At 36.8% G+C, this 22214-nt stretch overlaps 1 protein-coding gene across 1 annotated transcript in view; it reads right to left on the minus strand.

Annotated features, from left to right (window-relative positions):
* KCNK2 (potassium two pore domain channel subfamily K member 2) overlaps nt 1–22214 on the minus strand; it is a 93369-nt gene that overhangs the window by 15709 nt on the left and 55446 nt on the right. The window contains exons 4-5 of the mRNA XM_026048424.1: nt 9857–10017; nt 6618–6804 (exon numbers count right to left, since the gene is read on the minus strand). Of these exons, the coding sequence (XP_025904209.1) occupies nt 6618–6804; nt 9857–10017 (348 nt within the window). The remainder of the gene's footprint in view (nt 1–6617; nt 6805–9856; nt 10018–22214) is intronic.

The following is a 22214-nucleotide window of genomic DNA, read 5'->3' on the forward strand; positions in this document are numbered from 1 at the left end:
TCAAGTGGAATAACCACTGAATTGCAATGCATATAAATGGGTATGGAAGTATACGCATTCATACTGTAATATACGAGGTCACCCAGCAAATGAATTTATCAGAATACGCTGTAGAAAGCATATCAACATACAATTCATCCACAAAGACTTTACATAGAATAATATTTTTCTTAATAATGCTACCACCTTTATTTTGAAAAGTAGACTTTTTAGACAGCCATTTTAGAGGCAAAAATGTTGAGAAGCAAGAAACTGCACTTTGACAAAATTAGCTTAGTGGGCCAACAAACAAAACTTTTGTCCATCTGTGTGTAATGGCTTATAGAAACCACAGAGAAGAAATAAGCCCCTTTCTCAGAGATGTGGTTTACTGGAATGCACCAGCTCTTTGAATCTCTGGGACTCCCAGAAGTCCAAGGGTTTTCCCCTTGGACTTCTGGGACTCCGCCTCAGTGCTGTTGCCTTTACACTTGCCAACCTACCTATAAACTACTTGGGCTTTTCATTGACAAACACATTGGAGGGCATGAATTTAGCTTAATCACTTATTCCTTACCACAGCAAAAAGCCTCGTGCTTTAGAGAAGGCATTAAGAAAGATTTCAGGCATGCACTAGGACAGATTCTACTCTTTGAATATTCAACAGAATTGGGCTTCAAAATCTACTTTTTTATATAAGACAATTATTTTTTAAGTAAATAATTTTCTTTATTGTTGGCACTTACCCCTCCCATCTTTACTATAGCCAGCTTTGACTCAAAAAAAACCCAAAACACTGTAGAGTTGTCACTTTGCTTTTATTCCTTCAAAAGTAAAAGTCGGGAACATAAAATCCTACTGGTGTTGAGAATCAGAATTCCATATCAGACAAACTCCTACTTTTCCTTCAGTCCAGGAACTGTCTGTGTTATTTTTAATCAGCAACATAATTATTCTGAGTATAGGCATGCGATTAAAACCAAACACAGCTTTAACGCCAGTTTAACAAGCAGTTGTCCATCACTCCAATCTGGCACTACTGGCACCTGACTTAGTGAAGAAACTTTCTGTCCCATTCTAAAGAGGCACAGATGGCAAACAGCAATATTGAAAAGCTGGCTTAGACAGAACTTGAGAACATGGTATATTTGGGACAAGACAACATTATACCACCAGTGACAGAGGGCATAATAATTAGTAGAGCATACAGGCTATTTGATTCCACTCAGTGGAAAAATGGAAAGCTATTTCAAAATATAAAATTATAGCACAGCTATAAAACACACTCTACACAGAAGAGTGAGACACCATATACTAAATTAAGTTTAAAGTACCTTGCATGATTCACACCACTCATGACTTAAGTGAAGACCTGAGGTGATAGAGAACACTTTAGAAAACCAACAAGGAGCAAAGCCTACTGGAGGGGGCACACAGCTCTCTTGCATGATGCTCAATGGGCACATCCTGCATGGCACAATTGCATTTCCCCTGTGCAGCACCCTTTTTTGTAGGGTAAGCAATATCACATGGGGAGAGAACATCAACTGGAACACTATGACCAGAAGTAGTAGTGGGTTCCAGTTCTGTGATTTTAAACAAGACCATAATTTATTCAAAATTGATCTTAGGCCAGGCATACTTTCACCTTTAAATCCGTATCTTAAGTTTCTTGGACCATCTCTGACCAGTGCAGACCTAAATATCTGAATTAAAATGGCAATACACCAGATAAAGTTACAGCCAAAAAATATGAAGTAGTAATAGCTAAAAACTGAAGATGAAACAAGAGGAAAAGCCTAGAATACATTTTTAAAGTGAGACTTGCAAAATTCCACAAATCATTAAACTAGATTAATTGCAATGTAAGCTTGTAATATCATTAAGCCCACTGCGAAACAGGCTACTGATACGCTATTAACATTTCTGACCTCTACCCAGTTTAGTCATTTTGGACATCTAATCTAATTTGTATTTGATATCTGCTAGCTTATCTCCCTGAGAAATATTTGACAATACCTTTCAATTAACAATGCAGCTACCTACACATATGAAAATCACATTCTCACGGTATACATAATTTGACCTTGATGCTAACTTTAATACCCAGGAAGATTTTTCAGTATATGAAGAAATGACACTTTAGACACACCAAGTTCTCTTGCTTTTCTATTTCATAGAACATTTATAATATTGATTTGTTCTGTAATATTAATCAATGTTTTCCACTTCAAAGTAAGAGAAGGAATGTTTGACACAATATGTCCTGATTTTGAAGAGACAATGGTGACTAATCCTTATTACAGTTTCTCACTTTCTTTTTCATTCAAAAAACTTTCTTCCTTTGTAAGAGTGATTAATTTCCCCATTAGGGCTCAAAGGCAAATAAAGGAAATCCCTTTCACAAGACAGACAAGCAAGTTTGTTTTTTGGAATACTGTGCATTTATTTTCTCGTACTTGCAATGCAGGGTCTCTTAAACTTTGCTCTCCTGGCATTCACCTTAAATGATTATAGCGTTCTATATTCATCTTAAGATTGTTCTTGTTGGTAGAAGCTGCAGTTGAAATTTCCATAGGATCCAAATTACAAACTAGCTTCTAAATACAAAAGGGCAAATCTTTGAGCCTGATTGAACCTGAGAAGAAAACATTGGTTCTCCAGTACAGCTAAAAAGCTAGCAGAAAAGTTCTGAAGAACTGACAAGAATGTCTACCGCAACCATCCAAACTACATTAACACCATTCCTAAAGCATATATTTTGTTGACTCTCTTTTGGATGAACTATTCTGAAACCCTCTCCTCAAACTCCCAATAAGCTCCCCAGGACTTTTGTTCAGCTTTTCAGGCCAATGGTACCAAAAAAATGCTAATGGAAAATAACAACATATTATTAAAAAGTTTCTTCTATCCCCCAATACACATTATCATGAGCATTTAAGTTTTATATAAGGATTGCAGCTATATATTCAAAATCTGGGATGACATTTCCTAGAAAAATAATCCAGATCATACTCAAATACTACAAAAATTTCAGAAAATGCAAAATACAAAAATGAAGTATTTTGCTTTAGTTGATACAGAATATTTTACATTGTTTCTGAAGATTAAGAATATAATAGTACATAATGAAAGCACTTCGAGACAAACATTTTTTGAGAAGTAATATTTAAAGCTGAAACTGAATACTTTTGCTTTTGAGGGAAACTTCTGAGCAAAATTGACACAGAATCATGAAATAATCCACAGAGCATGAATATGCTACAAGAATTAACCCAAACCAAGCAAGAGTTCACTCAAATATACTTGAAAATGGAGAAAAACTGTCCACCACTCTGCTTTAGTGGACTACAATTCTGTGTAGAAGGAAAAAAAAAGAATAGTTTTTGACAGCATGAGTTTTCTTCCCTTTTTTTCTCTCCAAAAGGCCCTGGCACTTAGGCCTTGAGAAGTGGACTAATATTCCTTTCTCCCTTTCAGTGTGCTGCATGACTCACTGTGACAGTTCACCCCTGCAATGTTGTAGAGGTACCATAATTTACAATGCTTCCATCAGACAAAATACTCTTCATGACAGCCTCTACTACATCCTTAAACACAATTACATGCCTTAAGCTTAAATTCTTGTTTCAGCTCTGTTTATGGCAGTCAGCTAAAATACCCTCTCCCCGACAAGTTTCAGGTGAAGTACATCAATGGCATTTAGTGTCTGCAAGCCAGTTCTGAATCATCTAAAAGAAAAATGAGCAAGCCAAAAATCATAAAGACAACTCAGCCCCTAACTTCCAGAGATTCTGCACATTTTCTTGTAACAAGGAAAGTTAGCCTTTACTGCAATTATTTATTGGAAGGACAAGAAAAAACAAGCTTTTTGAAAAATCTATTAGATTTTTGTCATCAAGAGTTCACTCAAGGAAGGCAATAATGAATCTACTCTGTCAACTTAATCTCTGGCAAAATGCTCTCTGATGGCCTTTTTAGACCTCGCTGTTTCGATGGCAACAATACTCCAACACTCTCAAAGTCAATATTTAACAGTATGAATACATGTCCTCTGCATGTTAATTTAAAAAAATTAAAACTTTTGTGCCATGTCAACATCATGCCTACATTTACAACAGAGATTTAAAATCAAAAATAGAGATTACATGAACCACAAAAGGCTGTAAGCTATTGAACAACACAACTCAAGGGCATTCTGTAGTAAGAGAATGTATTCTATAGAAAATTTTAAGAGGACATCCTGTAGAAACAAATTAGTATATCAAGTGGTCCACAAACAGAAAAATTTGTGGAAATTTGTAATGAGTAATGATGAATGTACCCAGCGTTCCAGTTACAGCCAAGTGGGCCACTTCACATAATGTCTTACAGTAAATACAACCAGGCTACTGTTTTTATTCTGTCACACACACACACACACATCTCAAAAAAGAAAGTATAGAACATCCAGACTTTTGGCTTTGAAACAGCATAAATTTTTGATTTGGTGTTAGTCAGAATCTGATCATAATCACAATTTTCTGAATACAAAATAGAAGTGAGAACAGCAATCTGGGAAAAGGGGGGAAAAAGGGAGAAGTCAGAGATACATTCAAAGAAATATAGGCATATTAAATATTCCCTAAAACTATATAAAAATATTATAAAGGATGCTAGGCCTCAAAAATCAGAAAGTGACAGAATTACTGTAAAAAGAAAACAGTTTGTTCAAGGAACCTTATGTACATATTACATATTCCAATTTTAATCTGTACTTTTTCCACCCTCTTCCTCCCCCCCCCAAGAAGGCCATATAATATAGTTGCACTGAGTCAGAACAAAGTGCCACCTCAACCTGTACCTCTCACCAAAAAGGGCCAACATCAACTGCCTAGAGAAGGATGCTCAGGGACCTTGAGATAAGATGGAGTTCAGCACTAACTCCTCAGCCAAACCTGTGGACATTTTGGCACTCAGCCTGTGACAGTTCCACAATGAAACAACTATTTTTTTTTTTTTTTTTTTTTTTCAAATCTGGTGCCACATAGTTTTATTCAGTTCTCTTTTTCATTGAGAAGTGTGAAAAACTGTTCCCTTGCTGGATTTTTTAGGCCACTAAAGGTCTCCTTTGGACTCATCTCCTTTTCAAGGCTGAAGAAGATTAAGCTCTTTACTCATTCTTGATATTAGCAGCATCCTATCCTCCTGATCATTCTTCATACCTTCTTTCTATCTATTCTACTTTTACTGAATCACTTCTAAGATGCAGGAACAAGAGTTTTAAGTGTTATTCAGAGATAAACAAAGCTATCAGTTCTTGAGAACATAAACACTTTTTCTGGTTTGTGCACTTTTTTTTTCCTCTAGTCTTTCCCGATACTGCACTTGCCTCTGACTACTCCAGCACTGACTACATGACATCCTTTCAATCAACTCCAACACCTTTCTTTCCTGAATGATAAGTTCAAGTTTGGAACACCTCACTTTGCATATGAAAGCTGGGGGAAGAGGGTACATTTATTTGCAGCTATCAAAATGATTTTCATTTGTCATTTTATAGCTCAGTCCTGTAATTATAAGAACCTTAGACAACTCTTCTCATGTCATCTTTTTATTTTTTTAAAAAAGAGCTTGAATAATTTAGTGCCATCCACACTTTAGTTCAATTTTTGCACATTCTACCCAGATTATTTATGAATATGCTAAACAGAGGTCTCTGTGGGACTTCACCAACATGAAGTGACATTTGACAGCAACAGAACCAGTCACATCCCTGTCATCAAGGCAAGCTTCAGGCCTACAACTTTCTAGGAGAAGTTACTCAACCTGAGACATCCACTTGCTGGGTCCATGGGGCAATTGTGCGCAAGATCCCATGGCAGGTTTGCCCTTTCCTCCAGCAGAAGAGTTTCCTGACAGCAGCTGAGTGCTGGCACCTGGCACAGAATCCAGGTGTGGAAGAGCATCAATACTCACAAGCCTCTCACCAACCAGTGAATTTTATGCAGACAACTGTCACAGGCCTTTCTTAGATTTCTTACCACAATTTCTCACAGTTACATGCAACCTATCTAATCCATGTTAATAGACTGAAAAGTGTTGAGACATTATTTGTGAATTAAGCTAAACTTTCTGCTTAAAGTATAAAACACACGTGGACAATGCAAAAAAGCAAAAGACAAAGCACAGATTACACACAAAATTACAGCACAGGATTACACACAAAGCTTATCTCATAACTCATCAGTATGAAACCTTTTAGTGACTCCCAGTAAAAGCAATGAATATTCAGCAGACTAAAAGAGAGTACTTATTCTTACATTTCTCAATCTCCAAGGCAAAAAAAAAAAAGTCTACCCAACATTAAGTGGAGCATCTTTGAAAGAGGAGAAGCACAAAAAAATAAGCAGGCAGAATCAGAGATCATGTATTTATTTCATTATCCCATCTCCAGGCTCTGCACTGCTTGGATCCAATGACCCAATGTGAATACAGGCCATTACATATACCCTGACACAAGAAGGCTAAAAGGGTATATGGGGAGAGAGGCACTACACCCCCATCACAACATACATAGCTGTGTACCCCAAAACTAATTCAAAAACACAAACCATGTACTACTGTGCAAAATATCATGAGTTTTGAGAAAATCTTACCTGCAACATAGTCACCAAATCCAATAGTAGTTAAAGTGATAACCACAAAATAAATTGCATCTAGGGTGTCCCAGCCTTCTATGTGCTTGAATATAACTGCAGGAAGAGCAACAAACAGCACACAGCCAAACAGTATGAATATTATTGTTGAAATTATGCGAATCTTTGTCTGACTCACATTCCATTTCTATGAAAGAAAGAGAGAGGGAAGGGGAAAGACAGGAAAGCCACTGTTAATAAAATTGTGCTGTTGTGCATAAGCACCTATCACCCACAACAGTAACCGTTATGGTTGCTCAAGAGAACAGTGCATTGCAATTCCCCATACAATCAGTAAAATCAAAGTAAGATTTGATTTTGAAAAGCAAACATGTTTATCTGAAACATCTGCTATCAAGACACACAGGACAGTGCTGGCCTTCACACTGTAGCTGGATTTGCCATCTGCATGAATGGCATGTGCAACATTCATAAATATTAACAGTTAATCATGCTAAGCTTTAGCTTGCAGGGCTACATTTTTGAGTGGGCTTCATGTTTGAAGCTGTCGTGTCTCAGCTTCTTTGCATCTGCAGATAACTGAGTAAAATTGTTAGATTTTGACCATACAGTTCTCCCTTTAATTAGATAACCAGCTAAATAGAACCGCAGAAAATAGTGCTAGAAGGAACCTGAAGAGATGATCTATTCCAAACCTGCCTCAAGTCAGGATCAACTCCACCTAGAGCCATTCCAGACACATTATTGTCTAGACTCTCTGAAGTCTCCAAAGATACAGATTGATGGATGCCTCTAGGCTGTATGTGATCATACTTAACTCTTCTCTTCATCAGAAAGTTTTCCTAATGTCTAGCATGGATCTCATCTGCTGTAATTCAAGTCTATTTATGGTCTTATCCAAGGCAAACTGAGTAATTCACTTTTTTGCTCTTTGCAGCAAAATTTTACAGGTGTTTTCTTTCAGACATCTGGTCTGGAGACCAAATAAATATATTTTTCAGATTTTTCTTTCTTCATCTGTCCATTCTTGCTGCCCCACCCTAGAAATCCACAGACTTCTTCAGGTGTGATGCTGAGGACTAGGCATAAAACTGAAGACATCCTAGAGCAAAATATAATGAAAGGATCCTTTCATGTTTTACCTGTTTATTTCTTTACATTCTTATTTATATTTCTATGATATATGCTTTTTACAGCAAGATAATGTTGACCTATATTAGCTTAAGAGCCTTTAGATTTTTCAGAATGCTTCCACAAAATTGCAGACTCTTTCCTAACATGTATGTATTTTACTATTGCAACAAATAGTACCTCAGACTTTGAGATCATTTGAATTCTAATTCTGTTCTCAATCCTTAGCTTTAAGTTCATCATTTTTGGATTTAGTTTAAAAGCTTTATCTGTTTTCTAAGGTATTAGTTTTTTTTTTAAACCACACCAACACTGGAACAGACCACTGAAAAGATCCTTCTTGACATGTCCTTCCAGTTTCATAATTCCAAATCATACAGTTTCCCATCCATCCAATCACATTAGTTGAAGTTAAAGGAAGCAAGGAATTGCACAAAAACTGGAAGCTTCCATAAAAACAGATCATTTTTTATTAGAAAAGTCCTTGACTATTCATGATATATTTTCTTGTATGCTAGTGCTAATGGAAATTGTTTTAAGGTCAGCAAGATCCAAGTCCAGCTCTCATTACCCAAATTGTACCTCTTGTACCTCTTGTTACCCAAATCTGTACCTCAGATTATAGCAACAGGAACTGCCCTACTCTGACCTATCACTGGTCTCCCAGTCCATTTTAGTGGCAACAGGTAAAGAGAACAAGGGAGTCTTTTAGATTTTGATATACAGCTCAGTGTTTTCATGCAGAAATTGCCAATAAGGGGGTAAAAGCGAGTTGTCTTTTCTCTTTTTTCCTTTTTTTTTAATGGACATATCTGTACAGCAAAACATTCAATAAAGGAAAAACCACAATCCTTACGAACAATGGGCTAAGTGATATAAGTAATTAGCATCAAAACTTCTGCAATTTCAAAAGAAAAATAAAAAGTAGCTATAATACAAAAGCAGAGTATAAAAGTGAAATATTTTCAAATGTTCTTGCCTTTTTTGGTCAATTCTCAATGCAATGTACATTATTCACCAATAATTTGTCTGGCTTTGAACTAATTTTTCCACACCAGAAACTTGTGCCTTTTTAAAGTCTCCCGCAAAATGTGCTTGCTTTGCATCAAAACAAAGCCATGGCAGACTGTATAGAAAATTCCTATATAGAAAAATTGCATTCTATAAGTAATAGAATAGGCAGGTAATAGTTTAACCTACCATGGCTTATTACTAGTTAGTAAAGCATTTCAATACTTGTTATTTATTCCACTGTATTTAAAATTCTTTAATTTGCTATGCCATTTGCTATGGCTTAACTTTATTGATGTGAGCACAAGCCAACAGTCTTGGATGGGTCTTTTCCTCTTCAGCAGCACTGAAACTGTACCACTTTGCAAGGAACAATTGCCAAAGAAAATAAGAGCATGAACCTCTAGGCTTGGCCAAATTGAAGAGCTGGAGAGGATGACAACACTTAGAGCTCCAAAATGTCCTTAGAGCCTCATGAGAACATGGCTAAGAGATGGCTCTGCACTGTTTAGGCTGTCCTGCCTCCACAAATGCCAAAGCTTTAACCACCTGTAGAACCTGCATATTTAGGATTCCTAAATATGCATAAATTTTATTCCACATATTTAGAAAACATGCACAATTTACATTTCCTAAATATGGAAATGCAAGTCCTACAGACTGTTTCCCTCGGTAAGAGGGCATCCGAGAAGGGATTTTGAGAATTGTGATTTTTAGATTCAGACACCATAGGCTTTCTGTGAACCAACTCAAAGCAGCAGCAATGGTTTCCATATATTATTCCTACAGCTCTACTCTTCCATTTCTGTCAATGACTTCCTTTAACAGTCTATATTACAACTTCTAAAGTTAAATATTATAGCATGCTTACGATTCTTTTATTTTTCTGTTTGCTCTTAAAATACTTTGGGTCTTGTTGCTCCTCCTAATTGCAATTACTGATGAAAATAACCCATGAATTTCTACAATGTTGAATTCCACCCAATTTTCAATGTTCTTCCTATCTTTTGCTATATATCTTTTGAAGCAAATGAGCTATGCCTCATTTTGTGTGTTTTTCAATTTGTTATATTTAGAACAACAAGTGGCATACTCACAACAAAGGTATCTTCTACTTTGGCAATTCCTTTTCCAAAGATTGTTCCTAGTTGATCTCCAACACCAGCCAACAGAAAACCAAACAGAGGAATTCCCAGTAAGGCATAGATGATACAGAATATCTTGCCACCTTGTGTGCGTGGTGAGATGTTTCCAAAGCCTAAATTACAAACAACTTGAGATGTTTAAAAAGAAGTTACATATATTAAAGTAAACATTTAAGAGGAGTACAGAAACAGAACAGTTGCAAGCAGGTGTTTCTTGGATAACCACATGATGCAACAAGCATTGTGAAAAGTCAATAAAAGTGCATGTCATTATTCTCTTCCAAGTAAAAATCAAAGTATTGCACAACTCACTTCTTCCCTGTGTATATGATATTTTCTCCTTAATACACCGTATGTTATACTGCAGAGAAAAAGCTGTCACTACAGAAAGAAAACCTTGACTTCCTAGAAATGACAATTTTCCACATTTATTATATACAGTTAATACCAATCAGTTAAGATCTGCCTTTGCTTCTGCTACCTGGAAATTTATTACCAGACTTATAATCTACAAGCTACAGTACTGGGAAACAAGGTGCAATTTTCTTTCAGATAGGCTGCTTTAAGAGAAGCAATCTGAAACAGGCCATTTAGATGAGAAAATGACTATCTCCTAAGTTCTTTCAGAGCTGTAGACAAACTTTAGAAGTATAATTGATAGTTCCTGGCTCCCCCCTTTTGAAAAAGTCATTTTATCAGCACTACTGTTTAAAATAAACAAACAAAACAAACCCCACAAAGCACACACTCTGGGTATGCCTAAGATACATTGATTGTTGCAGTTCCCTTTAAAATGTAGAAACAGAAACCTGAAGAGCACAGGCTCTTTAGATCTTCCGTGAAATGCCCTCAAATGGCAGAACTGGTAGATCAGTGATTCATCCAGCACCACACAGGAAAGACAGGCAAGCCTCTCTTCATGGGCATCATCAGTTCTTTTAATGCAAAAGGTTTTCTCCCTCCAAGAAACACTCATGTGTTCAGGGGACAGTAATAGTAACATCCCAATGTTTTTGTCATTACTTCACTTCTCAGCACACTGATGTGCACTTCCAAGAATGTCAGAAAAGTTTATTTTCCAAAGAGACATTAAGCAAAAGCCTAAATCAGTGTAGAAAAAAGTAAATAAAAGAGAAAAGTATTTTAGCAAACAGTTGTGACAATCTTTTCTCAGCATTTGTCTTAAATTAATTCAAAGTTTTGAATAAAAGGTATTTCTATATACACACTAAAATCACTCAATGAGAATCCAGTTTCCACCAAAAGAAACCTGAAGTGGGCAAATTTTTATTAGCTCCATTGACAACTCGCAATGCCTATTTTCTTCTAAAAATAGCTTTTTATTTATGCAGACTGACAACTACAGACTTCTGCAATGCAAAACAGATTTAATGAATGTCTCACCTATTCATCTGAATTTTTGTTTCCCTATTTTTAGTGGTTTTCTTCATACAAATATAGATTTTTTTTTTTTGGTTCTGCTCTGTGACAAAGCTACACACAACTTGCAGTACTCTAGAGGAAAGGAAAATAGTCCCTTACTCAGCTTATTAAGGAAAAAAGAAATCACTGGAAACATATTTCACTCCTAGATATTTTGCCCAAATATTTGCTGCTTCTGAGTAGCTATCATGCAAACAATAAATGCATTGGTATGATTGATTTTGGCTAGGTAGGAAAACATGATGTTGACACTAAGTCCTCCCAAATTAAACACATCACATACAGGGGTCCTGGAGTCCTCCAACTTTATGTATCCTCTCTGCAGTAATATCACGGCAGAAAAACCAAGTAAAGCGGAATACAGTCACAACACCTATGGTATAACACAATACTCTTCCTTGAGCCAGGGTTAAAATTACTGACTAGTAAGATTCAGATAAATCCTACAAAATGGTTGAGGTTGGAAGTGACCTCTGAAGATCATCTAGTGCAACCTCCCTACTCCTGCAGGGACACCCAGAGGACGAGGCACAGGGCAGCATCCAGACGGATTTGGAAGACCTCCAGAGGAGGTTCCACAACCTCCCTGGGCAGCCTGTTCCAGGGCTCTGTCACCCTCACAGGGAAGTGGTTAGAGTCCACTCTGTGCCTTCACGTGCCAAGCAAAAGAGATTCCCGAGTTTTAAAATAAAATTAGCTTCTATTAGTTTACCACAAAACAAAAAGGGAAGAACAGATCCAAGCTACTTTGTTTACATAAATATATCTGTGCATACAACAACAGGAGTTAATGCAATTTAGAATCAGGAGTCTGGATATATCAGATTTATAAAACTCGAACTGTTTTGGAAAGAGCTCACTTTTTTCTTTCCTTTTAATAATATATTAAAAAGGTGGTTGTCTCCTTAACAGTGACAAAACAGCAGCCCAACCAAGCACAAGTCAGGGAGTCAATGTTATTTATTTTAACTTCATAAAGCAGACTGACGTTTTCCTTGCATCCCACAGCTATTACAAAGACAATTGTTGCCGTGGCATACTTCTTACTTGCTGCTAATCATTATGAGAACAAGAAGTTCACGTTCAGCTCTGTGTATTCACATCCTAAATTAGAGTCCTATTTCGCTTGAAAAAAGGTAGGTACTTCGTTCACTTTTATCCTCACAAATTGTTGCTTTTCATTCCCCCAAGTGACAAATACTTGTCTTCCATAAATGAGAATGTCTTATAATATTAATTACCCTTAAAAAAAACCTTCATGTACCCATTACAAGTAAAAAGAACAAGTAGAACAGTTTCTCTCTCCAGATGCTCAGTTCACTTAATTCAAACCATGGCTGTTCCGTGATGTAACATGTGCTTTAGTGAACTGATGTGCCAAGGGGTTTCCATCAGACACAAATTATATTTCCTACTGTGTCCTGTTTCATAACAGCCTGCTGCTGTGCACTACAGGCTAGGCCACGAGCTTCACAAACAGACTCTACATCTTATCTCTTGGCTTCTCCAGAGATGAACTAGTGCATCATTTATGGAAAAGGAGAAGAAATGTACTTTATTTCATGCAGTTGGTTTAAGTCCCAAATGTTTTCCCTAAGCAAAGCATTACTCCCTCCCTCAGGAAACCAGCAGAATACTTGACAAGGCCATGGGAATGCCATTACCCTTCTCCAAGGGCAGTGCAGAGTCTGAGCAGGGCACTCTGGTTCACCAGGAGACCTCTACACTCAGGCACAGCACCACAGAGGTCTTCCTCCTCCTCCAAGCAGATGAGCTTCCCTCAAAGAGCTTTTAACCAACCCTATCTGCAACAAGCCATTCACAGAACACAAAGTTTTACTTCCAGAACTGTGTCAGTTTGCTTACAAGGCCATTTTCAGACTCCTTGTCCCCAATGCATTCTCACTTCACTTCCACCATCAGGAGCACAACTCGCCTCCTACTCTTGCCAAATTCTGTTCACTAAGATTCAAACTATATTTTTCTTACAGGAATCTCAATCACCCTTGAGTTTGCTATATAGGCTAAAGCAATGATAAGGCAAAAGAACAAACCAAGAGATTTTATACGAGTTATTTGTTAATTGACTTCTCCTGCGTAGAACATTTCTATCTGAAACAGGTTATTATTGAATAGAAATGTTGTAGTTGTGTATTGACTGCAAGCATATTACTAGTTTTAAGGTAGAAAATGCTTCAAGTTTCAATTTCTAGTTTTTTTTTCATGTAATGAACCATAGTTTATTTTGTAAACATGACAAGTTTGCAATGCCAGAAATTGTCACAGTATTGACAAAATTCGCTTTAGTGCAGGTCTAAAAACCCCTGTCCTCACAAAAAAATAATGATTTAATTTTTTTGAAGCAAAGACTCATTTGCTTTTTAGTTAGCTGGTATCACAGTCTTTCAGAAAGCTTTTTTAGATCCACATTTTCAAAGCAGAGTTAGAAGAATACACTCAAGATGAAGGTATTTTAATGGAAAATTGCTAGACAAAGCAGGGCATCTACCTAACCTAGCTGGCTGCAATCAAGTATTTCTCATAGGTACTTTTGAGAATTCTAGAAGTAGATTTTACTTGCAAACTGACTCAAAAACAGTGCTATCACTTACTATTCATTTATATCAAATAGTTCAAGTGGGAATGAAAGGCCCAGGGAGGGTTTTGAGCATTTTCTTTTCAAACAAGAAAATTCAGGTGCCTGTAAATGTTTTCTTTCATTTTTTGACATCTCCGATTATATAAGACATGGTTCATGAGACAGCAAAGTGAAAATTATACAAAAATACTGTCATGTTTTGAGATATGAGAACTACTAAAAAAATGTATATTTGGATACGTGGTCAATTTATCTGTTCGTTGGTACTAAACTACTACATATTTGGTGAACATGCACCTCCTAAATTACTCAGACACGTGTGAAGTAGGTTACAGAAATCTGCCTCCATTGAGGCTATAAGGAAGCAGGAGCAAAGCTGAGCTTCTCGCTACATCTGAGCTGCGAGGCTGGAGCCAGGACCTGCTGCCTGGTCCTCCTCCTGCGCCCAGGTTTTGGGCAGCTGCTGGTGCCACTGCTGCAGGTTCACATCCATCCTGACCATGCAGCTCAGTTACAGTCATTGCCCTTTCCAAAGGGCACGCGTGTGTTTTGATATTGAATGTCATATTGATTTGAAGAGATCAAAAGATGCTTTCTGCAGGCCCCAAGAAACCATACAATCAAATCTTTAGGAAAAGTGCCTGTGTATTTCTGGTATCTCAGATTTTTTTTCCCTCCTTTCAAGCACAGTTTGGACTAAAGAGATTAGCATTTAAATATATGCTTGTCCATCAGTGCCATGACAAAGATACACATGCATTCATAGGCAAATTCTGATACTAATTTTAGCATACACAATGGTCTGGACACAATCATCAAGCGAAAAGGCAGTGTATGGTACATACTGGCTGCACGCAAATCTCTGCATACAGTGTAGAAATTGAAAAATTGCACGTTCATGTCCACTAGGCATAACTGACTGTTTTTCTTTGCTTAGTCTTGTCCTAAACACCAAAATGTTAGACACTTCTGTGCTCCTGCATCATATATATATATATAGTATATATACACGCAATTTTTACAAATGGGTAACTGAAACACAAGAAGGAAAGTCCAGATTTTCCCTAGCATTTCAGCCCTCAACTCATACTGAATCTGTGGTTGAAGATTAAACAACTAGATTTCAGCTACCCTTAACTAGTGAAATTGTTATCTGAATTCTTCAGAAAGACTTAGCCAAGCTTTCTTGTCAAAGGCCCCATTAAAATTACTAGCAAATATATGCATCAATCAATGCTCTGTCTGAAGATATACACCTGAACATATATATGCACATATATTCAGGTGTGCAGTACCAGAGAATTTAAAGGCTGAATAAGCATGAAGACTATTTGTAAATCTGAATACTTGAATGAGCTGGAGGACCCTTGCAGTACAGCACATGATATTTCTGTTACATATATACACATATAAATATACATATAAATCCTATCATACCTGCATATACAAGTCATTTTTCCAGCCATTTTCATGATTTTTAAAGCCTTTTACAGATTGTTCATTATCTACTACCCTTGGAAACTGTTATGAGCATCCTTTTACAAGCTAAATTTTCACATTTACAGAAGGGAAAGTAGAGCTAGGACAATTAAATACTTTGCTATACACACACATGCCCCTGATTGATGGAGGGACCTTGCTGAAAGAAGTGCCTGATGCGATAACCACAAAGCAAATAAACCTCTGTTCTAAACTGTGGTCTGTTCTGAAATGGTTTGAAAATCTCTTAAAGAAGTGGAGTATAATTTCCTTACTCATCACTGACTTCTGGAAGCCAGTGAATTCCTCCAATAGTTTTAGGAAAGATGTTGTCATATAATACTACTACTAACTGCAGTTCATTGCTGAAAACAGCCCTTGCTTAGGCGCAATATGGACTCCAACCTACCAGAATCTGACTCCTCTCAGCACTGCTCCACAGTGCACTGCCAGAACATCACCTATAGGTTACTTTCAAGTTTATGACATTCTGGCTCAAGTCTGAGAAAAGGCATTTCATAATAAAGCTTTTCATTGCCAAAAACGTACAACTCACCCCTGTTCAACTTGAAGTGGAAACAGATTAATATTAATAAAACATAGCATTCAAGAATTGACAGATTTGATCTGCTTGGTTTTTTTTTTCCATTTGTGTTCTGTGGGAGCAGTAATCAAATCAAAGCAACTTTTTAAAAAGAACAGGAAATAAATACTAATAGAAAGTAAAATTCCTTTGAGCCAAATTGCTATGCTAGAGAGGTAAAGCAGAATTTTAAGGAAAAATCTCAGTATGGGTCCAGAAGCAGTATTCACTAACTCACATTCAGTTGCCAAGGCAATTTCTGAAGGAATTGGGTAATAATTGTTAAAAGCATTTTAAAAGATTTAGCATCAATTCAGATAGCTCTGCCTCCTGGTACAGGTTCTTCATTTCATTGAGCTGTCACTTTGCCCAGTGACAAATAGCTACTTCCCATCAGCAATTGGGACTCTACGTTCCTTTTTCGGTTATTTCTTTTCTAGTGTTTTTGTTAGTGTAATTGGCTTTGTTTTAGCTCTAATTCCAGCAGAATGAAATGAGCTCCATAACCCCAACACTACCATCATTTTTTTCCTTAACAAAGATTGTTACATGGGAATAATATACTTGGCTAGCACAGCTAGTAAAAAAATAAAGGTACTTTAAAGAAAAAAGTCTTTAGTTCAAGATATGACAACACTTTTAAAAACCTATCTATCAAGTGCAAACATATCAAACAAAGTGGCACTCATTCAGCATGGTCATCAACAATCAAGCAAAAATTGAGTTTTCAGCTTGCTGACAAAAAGGTACAGATATAAGTAAATTTCTGACACTGCAATAGAAATTTGAAATAGTTTACTTCTGATTTTCTGGGGCTTTCTTTTAATGCCTTTTTTGTTCCTTATAAGTAAACTGAAAAGACAAATTTGTTTAGGTTATTGTTTACAAATAAAGCAATTTTTAGTGTCAGATAAGGAAAGCTCTTGCAGACCTCTCTCTTCTAATTATAAAATATGTGCTTTTTAGATAAAGTTACTGTCAGCCTGCACATGTTTCTGTCTTCCTTGCAAGCAATTAAATGCGACAAAAATGACAGCAAATAAAGAATTACAGCGAATCTGTAGAAACAAGAAATGCACAGGTGAAATACTTGTCTCCACTATTTGACCTTTCTAGCAGCATCACTATTTGCAGAGGTGAGAACATCAGTCTCTTCCATGAAACACATCCCTGCTCAGCACAGTTGTCTGTTTAGATGGTTTATAATCTGGTTCTCATTCCAGTGAAGTGATATTCAAGCCACACAAAATATCACACAATGCTACAACCAGCATACTCTCAGCTCCTCTTAAACTGGTACAACTGGCCAAAATTTATCTAGTACTTCAGGGTATCTGCATAAGTTCTTTCTTTGTAGCTTTAAACATTTTTTTTTTCAGACATCCTATGCTGCTGTCACAGAACTTGAATGAGTGTCCAAGAGTGAAAATATTTTGCCTCATCTTTTTCTGTGAACTGCAATAAAGCAGTTTCTCTTCCCCCGCTGCTTATAAAGCCCACATACATAACCCCCAAACTCAAATACTCTATAATTTGCCCAGAATAAGAGATAACCAGAGAAATTTTAATGGCAAAAGAAAACAGGCCAGAGGTGACAGGAGGCAAGAAAGATCTAGGAAAGAGACCCCCACATATTGCACACATATATCCAAGTACAGCATTATACATAAAATAGGTAGAAGAATATTTCAGGAGAATATCTATGTGCTTATAAATGTGGAAATAAAGCAGGTAATTTTTCCATGTCGGTTGATTATTTTTCATTAAAATGTCCTAAATTAGCTAATACTATGATCTACATGAATACTAACAAACATTATTTCCTTGAAGTTAAAAACAGCTACCTAATTTCTAATGACTTTTTATTCAACAAAGTAAATAAATGTATGTTTAATTTAAAAATCTTTAAATTCATGTCTATTCATCAAGTATTTAATATACACACCTGAAAGGATGAAAATAAGCAGAAAAATCTATTTAGGATTTTGCAAATCTATCTGGCAAAATTTGTACATATTCGTTCAAGTGCTGTGATGTAGTGGAAATCAAATGCTGGAAGTTACACTGTCAGATGCTGCAAATTCTCCCATTTCCCAGAACTTCACATAGTATGTCAGAAATATCTCGTTATAATGGTCTTATCTAAGCAAGTGAACAAAGGGCAATTAAAGAGACTGCAAATCTATTTAAATCCTTCAAAGAAGCCATAACTCATTTTCTGCTTCCCCAGATTGCAATTTTTAGTGGCTTACAACTATGTAGATGTATGGGTTTTTATCTGTGCAGTAGTTGAGCTTCAGTTGAAGGCAGCACAAGGACCGCTGTATTGCTCAACAGACTTCTGCAGCAGTGGTCATGTCACCACAGCTGCTTGCTTTCCTTCAGACCCCTTGGTAGACTGAACATCTGAGTTCACTGTGCAGATTTCCACTTAGTTCTTTGACAGACACAGAAGTCCAAAAGGAACTGGACTTTGTGCTTCTAATCTAAAGATTCCAATAGAAAAGCAACTGAATATAAAATTGGCACCCTGGGCATGGTGAAAGCCAATAAGAAGATTAGTGTCTAGCACTGCAAAACATACTTCCAAGTTTCTGTTTCTAATATGATAAAATACTTTGGTTTTACATGCTATGTTGCTTTTGAAGAAAAGAAAACGTTAATATTACTTACAGTGTAAAGTTTCAGCAAGCTAAAAAAAACAAGAAACAAGAAGAGCCCAAGAACAAGCATTTCCTCAGCAACACTTCAAATAGGTTGCAATTTTTCTTGGACAAAATTGGGTGAATCTTTCACAAAACTCATCTAACCTAGACAAATGTACCTAGACAAATGCAAAATGCAAACAATATTTCATGAGACAGAGAACAAGTCTTTCAGTTACAAGACTTAAATTAATGTAGTTCTGCATACTAGCTCACAGAGGGAAAATAAAGCACGTATAAAGAATACATTTACACATGGTCCCTTTTGTAAACATTATTTCACTTCTCCCAGCTATCAAAAAGCCTTAAGTTAAAGCATGATAAGCTAGTCAGGGCTAACCAATTCAGCTGACTCCATGAACAACAGCTCTGACAGTAAGTCTTCAAAAAGCAGCTTCTATATGTTCAATGAGATATCATGGTTTTGATAAAAAGGAAGACAAAGAAAACCATTTCCTGAATGAAATATTAACTTTTGTATAAAACAGAGATATAGAGATATGGAAGCACAGTCATTATGCAGTCCAAGGGTAGTAAATCTCAATTACTTTTAAATAGTTTTTAAATATTCTAAGTCTCAGAACAAGACAACTATATTGCTTCCTTTTCATTCATCTTGAATCAGGCAATTAAAATAGTTTTTATCCAAATATGTAAACAAAATACTATTCCTTCTATGTACTTCATATAAAAATATCAAGGAAAAAGACTTATAGGCCATTTCTTCACTTCAGCCTTTTTCACTTACAGAATCTGATTTTCTAAAGCAGACAGAATGGAACTTAACTGGGACCAAAGTGGGGAAAAGAGTGAAAACACTGGAACACTCAAACACTCATAAAATCAAAGTTCATTTGTTGACGCTACGTTGAAATGCCAATGGACATATTCAAGAGAATACCATACAGCTCTAAAATAATTGATTTTGTAGCAAGTAATTAGACTTTAACATGCAATAGCTTAAAGATTTTTTCTTGGTTTTAACCATGACTTCCTTTCTGAGGCCAAAAATACATATAAGACAAGTCGGTGTCAGTTTGAGATCTCAGTTTCATCTGCAGATACAAAAATGAAAAACCAATGTAGACTTTTTTTTCCACCATACATTTGTGACTTTTGGCAGAAAATGAACCATTAAAGTCTATTTTTTGTACACAAACAGTTCATAAATAAATGAAATTATCATATGCCTCCTCATATTTCCAAAGACTGACTGGAATTTATTAGGGAAAATCTTTAGATTCTCCTCTTCAATGGATTGCAACTTATCACATTTGTCACCTGGCATTTTTCCACACCCAAAATTCTTTAAAATCCTTTAAAACACTCAATTGTTTAATAATACCCCAATGAAACCTCTGCTGAATCCCAGCTGCTTTTCCCAAGTCAAAAGAACTGAAGCACACAGTAATTTCACTTTTCCCCGAACTGGGCCACAAGCTGTGTCTGTAGTCTGACATACATCAGTTCCAATCTACAGGATAATTCTAGGATCTGTCTGCAGAACTGGCACATCAGGGCCCTTTAGAGTATTTTAGGATTTAGGCCTGCTTGTAACTATGGTGAAAGATTGGGCAAGTAGAGAAGAGCAAAGAAATCCTACACCAAGTCTTTAAGTATCATACCAAAACAAAGCTATTTCCCAAAGTCATAACATTCCTCTTTTACTATCTTCTTCATTTTATTCCCTAATGCTTTCAAGCTGATTTGGGAACATACACCTTGCAGAATTATTGCCATGACTTTACATTGCTTAGTGTATGTTTGCATAATTCAACAGAACTCCAAGCTACATAGATAGTCTTGGCCTCTGGACAGTTTGATAATAAGATTGAGAATATAAACACAACCTCTACTCTTAAGAGCTCCATGATGAGCAAAATCAGCTCCATGTTACCTGCACCGAACAAAATAACAGACACTCTGCTAACTCCATTCCTCTGCTTCAGGGAGGCCAAATCAGGGTCTTCATCACGAACTCTATTTAATTTTTACCCCTTATTTGAAGGAAACAGTCGAGCTAGGCCTGAACAACTCACCCCAACTCATTTTACCATGAATATAATTACCATGAATAAGTCCTGAGGAACTTAACTCCATTAGAACCCCTGTGACCACAGAAAATGAGCTTCAGTGCTAACCCAAAGGTTTGGACTGCAGTGCACATCCTCTCAAAGCTCCCAAGACCATATCTTATACAGCAGAAGGTATTTAGTTTTCCCATCAGAAATTAGCCCTGTATAAACAAGAATCCCACTCAAGCCTCCAAAGCTGCCTGAAAACACCCTCAGTGATGTTACGTAAAAATACACTATGCTCAAGGGGATTGAAAACTTAATACACATCCCAGATGACTTCTAGTATCACTCAAACCAAAAGTCTACCCAGACAGTCAAGCATACCTGTCAGTCAAGAACTATTTTTCTTTAATATCTCCCTCATTTTACCCCCCTAATGCTCTTAAACTGAGTTGCAAACATGCAGATCTCCTTGCAGGATTATCACCATCAGTTTGCATGTTATGGTTAAAATAAACAAACAAACAACAAAATGGCAGAACAGAGTGCCACAGCACCCTTTTAGGGGTGCTTCCCACCAAATAGGAAGGGATCAGGTCAAAGAGGATGAGGAGGACCACAGGGGTCATCACAGTAGCAGCAGAAAGACACCATTTGCATCTGGACTACAGAGTCTTGGTGCAGCCACTTGGCTGTGAAGACACCCATTACCTCAGGCCATACCAGAGCCTTGCTTAGGCCTCAAGACTAAGCCTGAGCTTACAACTCCGTGCCCATTTGCAAACCTGAAAGGATCATTCATATCCCAGGGAGACAAATACATTCAATGGACATCATACCACAGATGAAGCGTATCAACTGTGTGAGAATTAATACCCAAACAACCACCCTAAGGACATCTCTTATACACAATTTACATACAATAGATCTGACTTCTCTGAGCTGGCCAGCTCTACGTGAGTTAATTTAAATACAAATTTCTGCATAAACAAAAAAATGCAAACATATGTTTACTTGTCAGGAGGTGGGAATGGTAAGGGAATATTAAAGAGCATAGCCCCGTATTGCTTGTAGAGATGCCAACATACATAGCTATTTAAATGACCGTGACACAAATACATATGTGTAAACATATGTTCACATCCACACATACATATGTTGCTTGTGCATTTGGAGAATAAGTTTATGGTGTATAGTTTTTCTTATACAATTCTTCATAGCACATGAGCGAGTCATGATATGGTAGCAAAATATCAAGAAGTCTTCACAGCCTTCCATGAATTATCCTTCTGAATGGGTTTTCTCTGCTTCAATTAACTGCTACTAGCTTTGAGCGAGGTCAGGTAAGGTATGGGAACACTGTGGCTGCCCTACACTCTAAATACCAGGAATTGAACCGTTCCACTTCAGAACAAGCAGGCGAAAAGTCCCTGAAATCTATCAGTACAGATGTACTCCTATATGATGGGCTCTGAAGCCCATC

This window comes from Nothoprocta perdicaria, unplaced genomic scaffold (genome assembly GCF_003342845.1).
Source record: "Nothoprocta perdicaria isolate Ctin4 unplaced genomic scaffold, notPer1 scaffold_54, whole genome shotgun sequence".
Taxonomy (NCBI): Eukaryota; Metazoa; Chordata; class Aves; order Tinamiformes; family Tinamidae; genus Nothoprocta; species Nothoprocta perdicaria.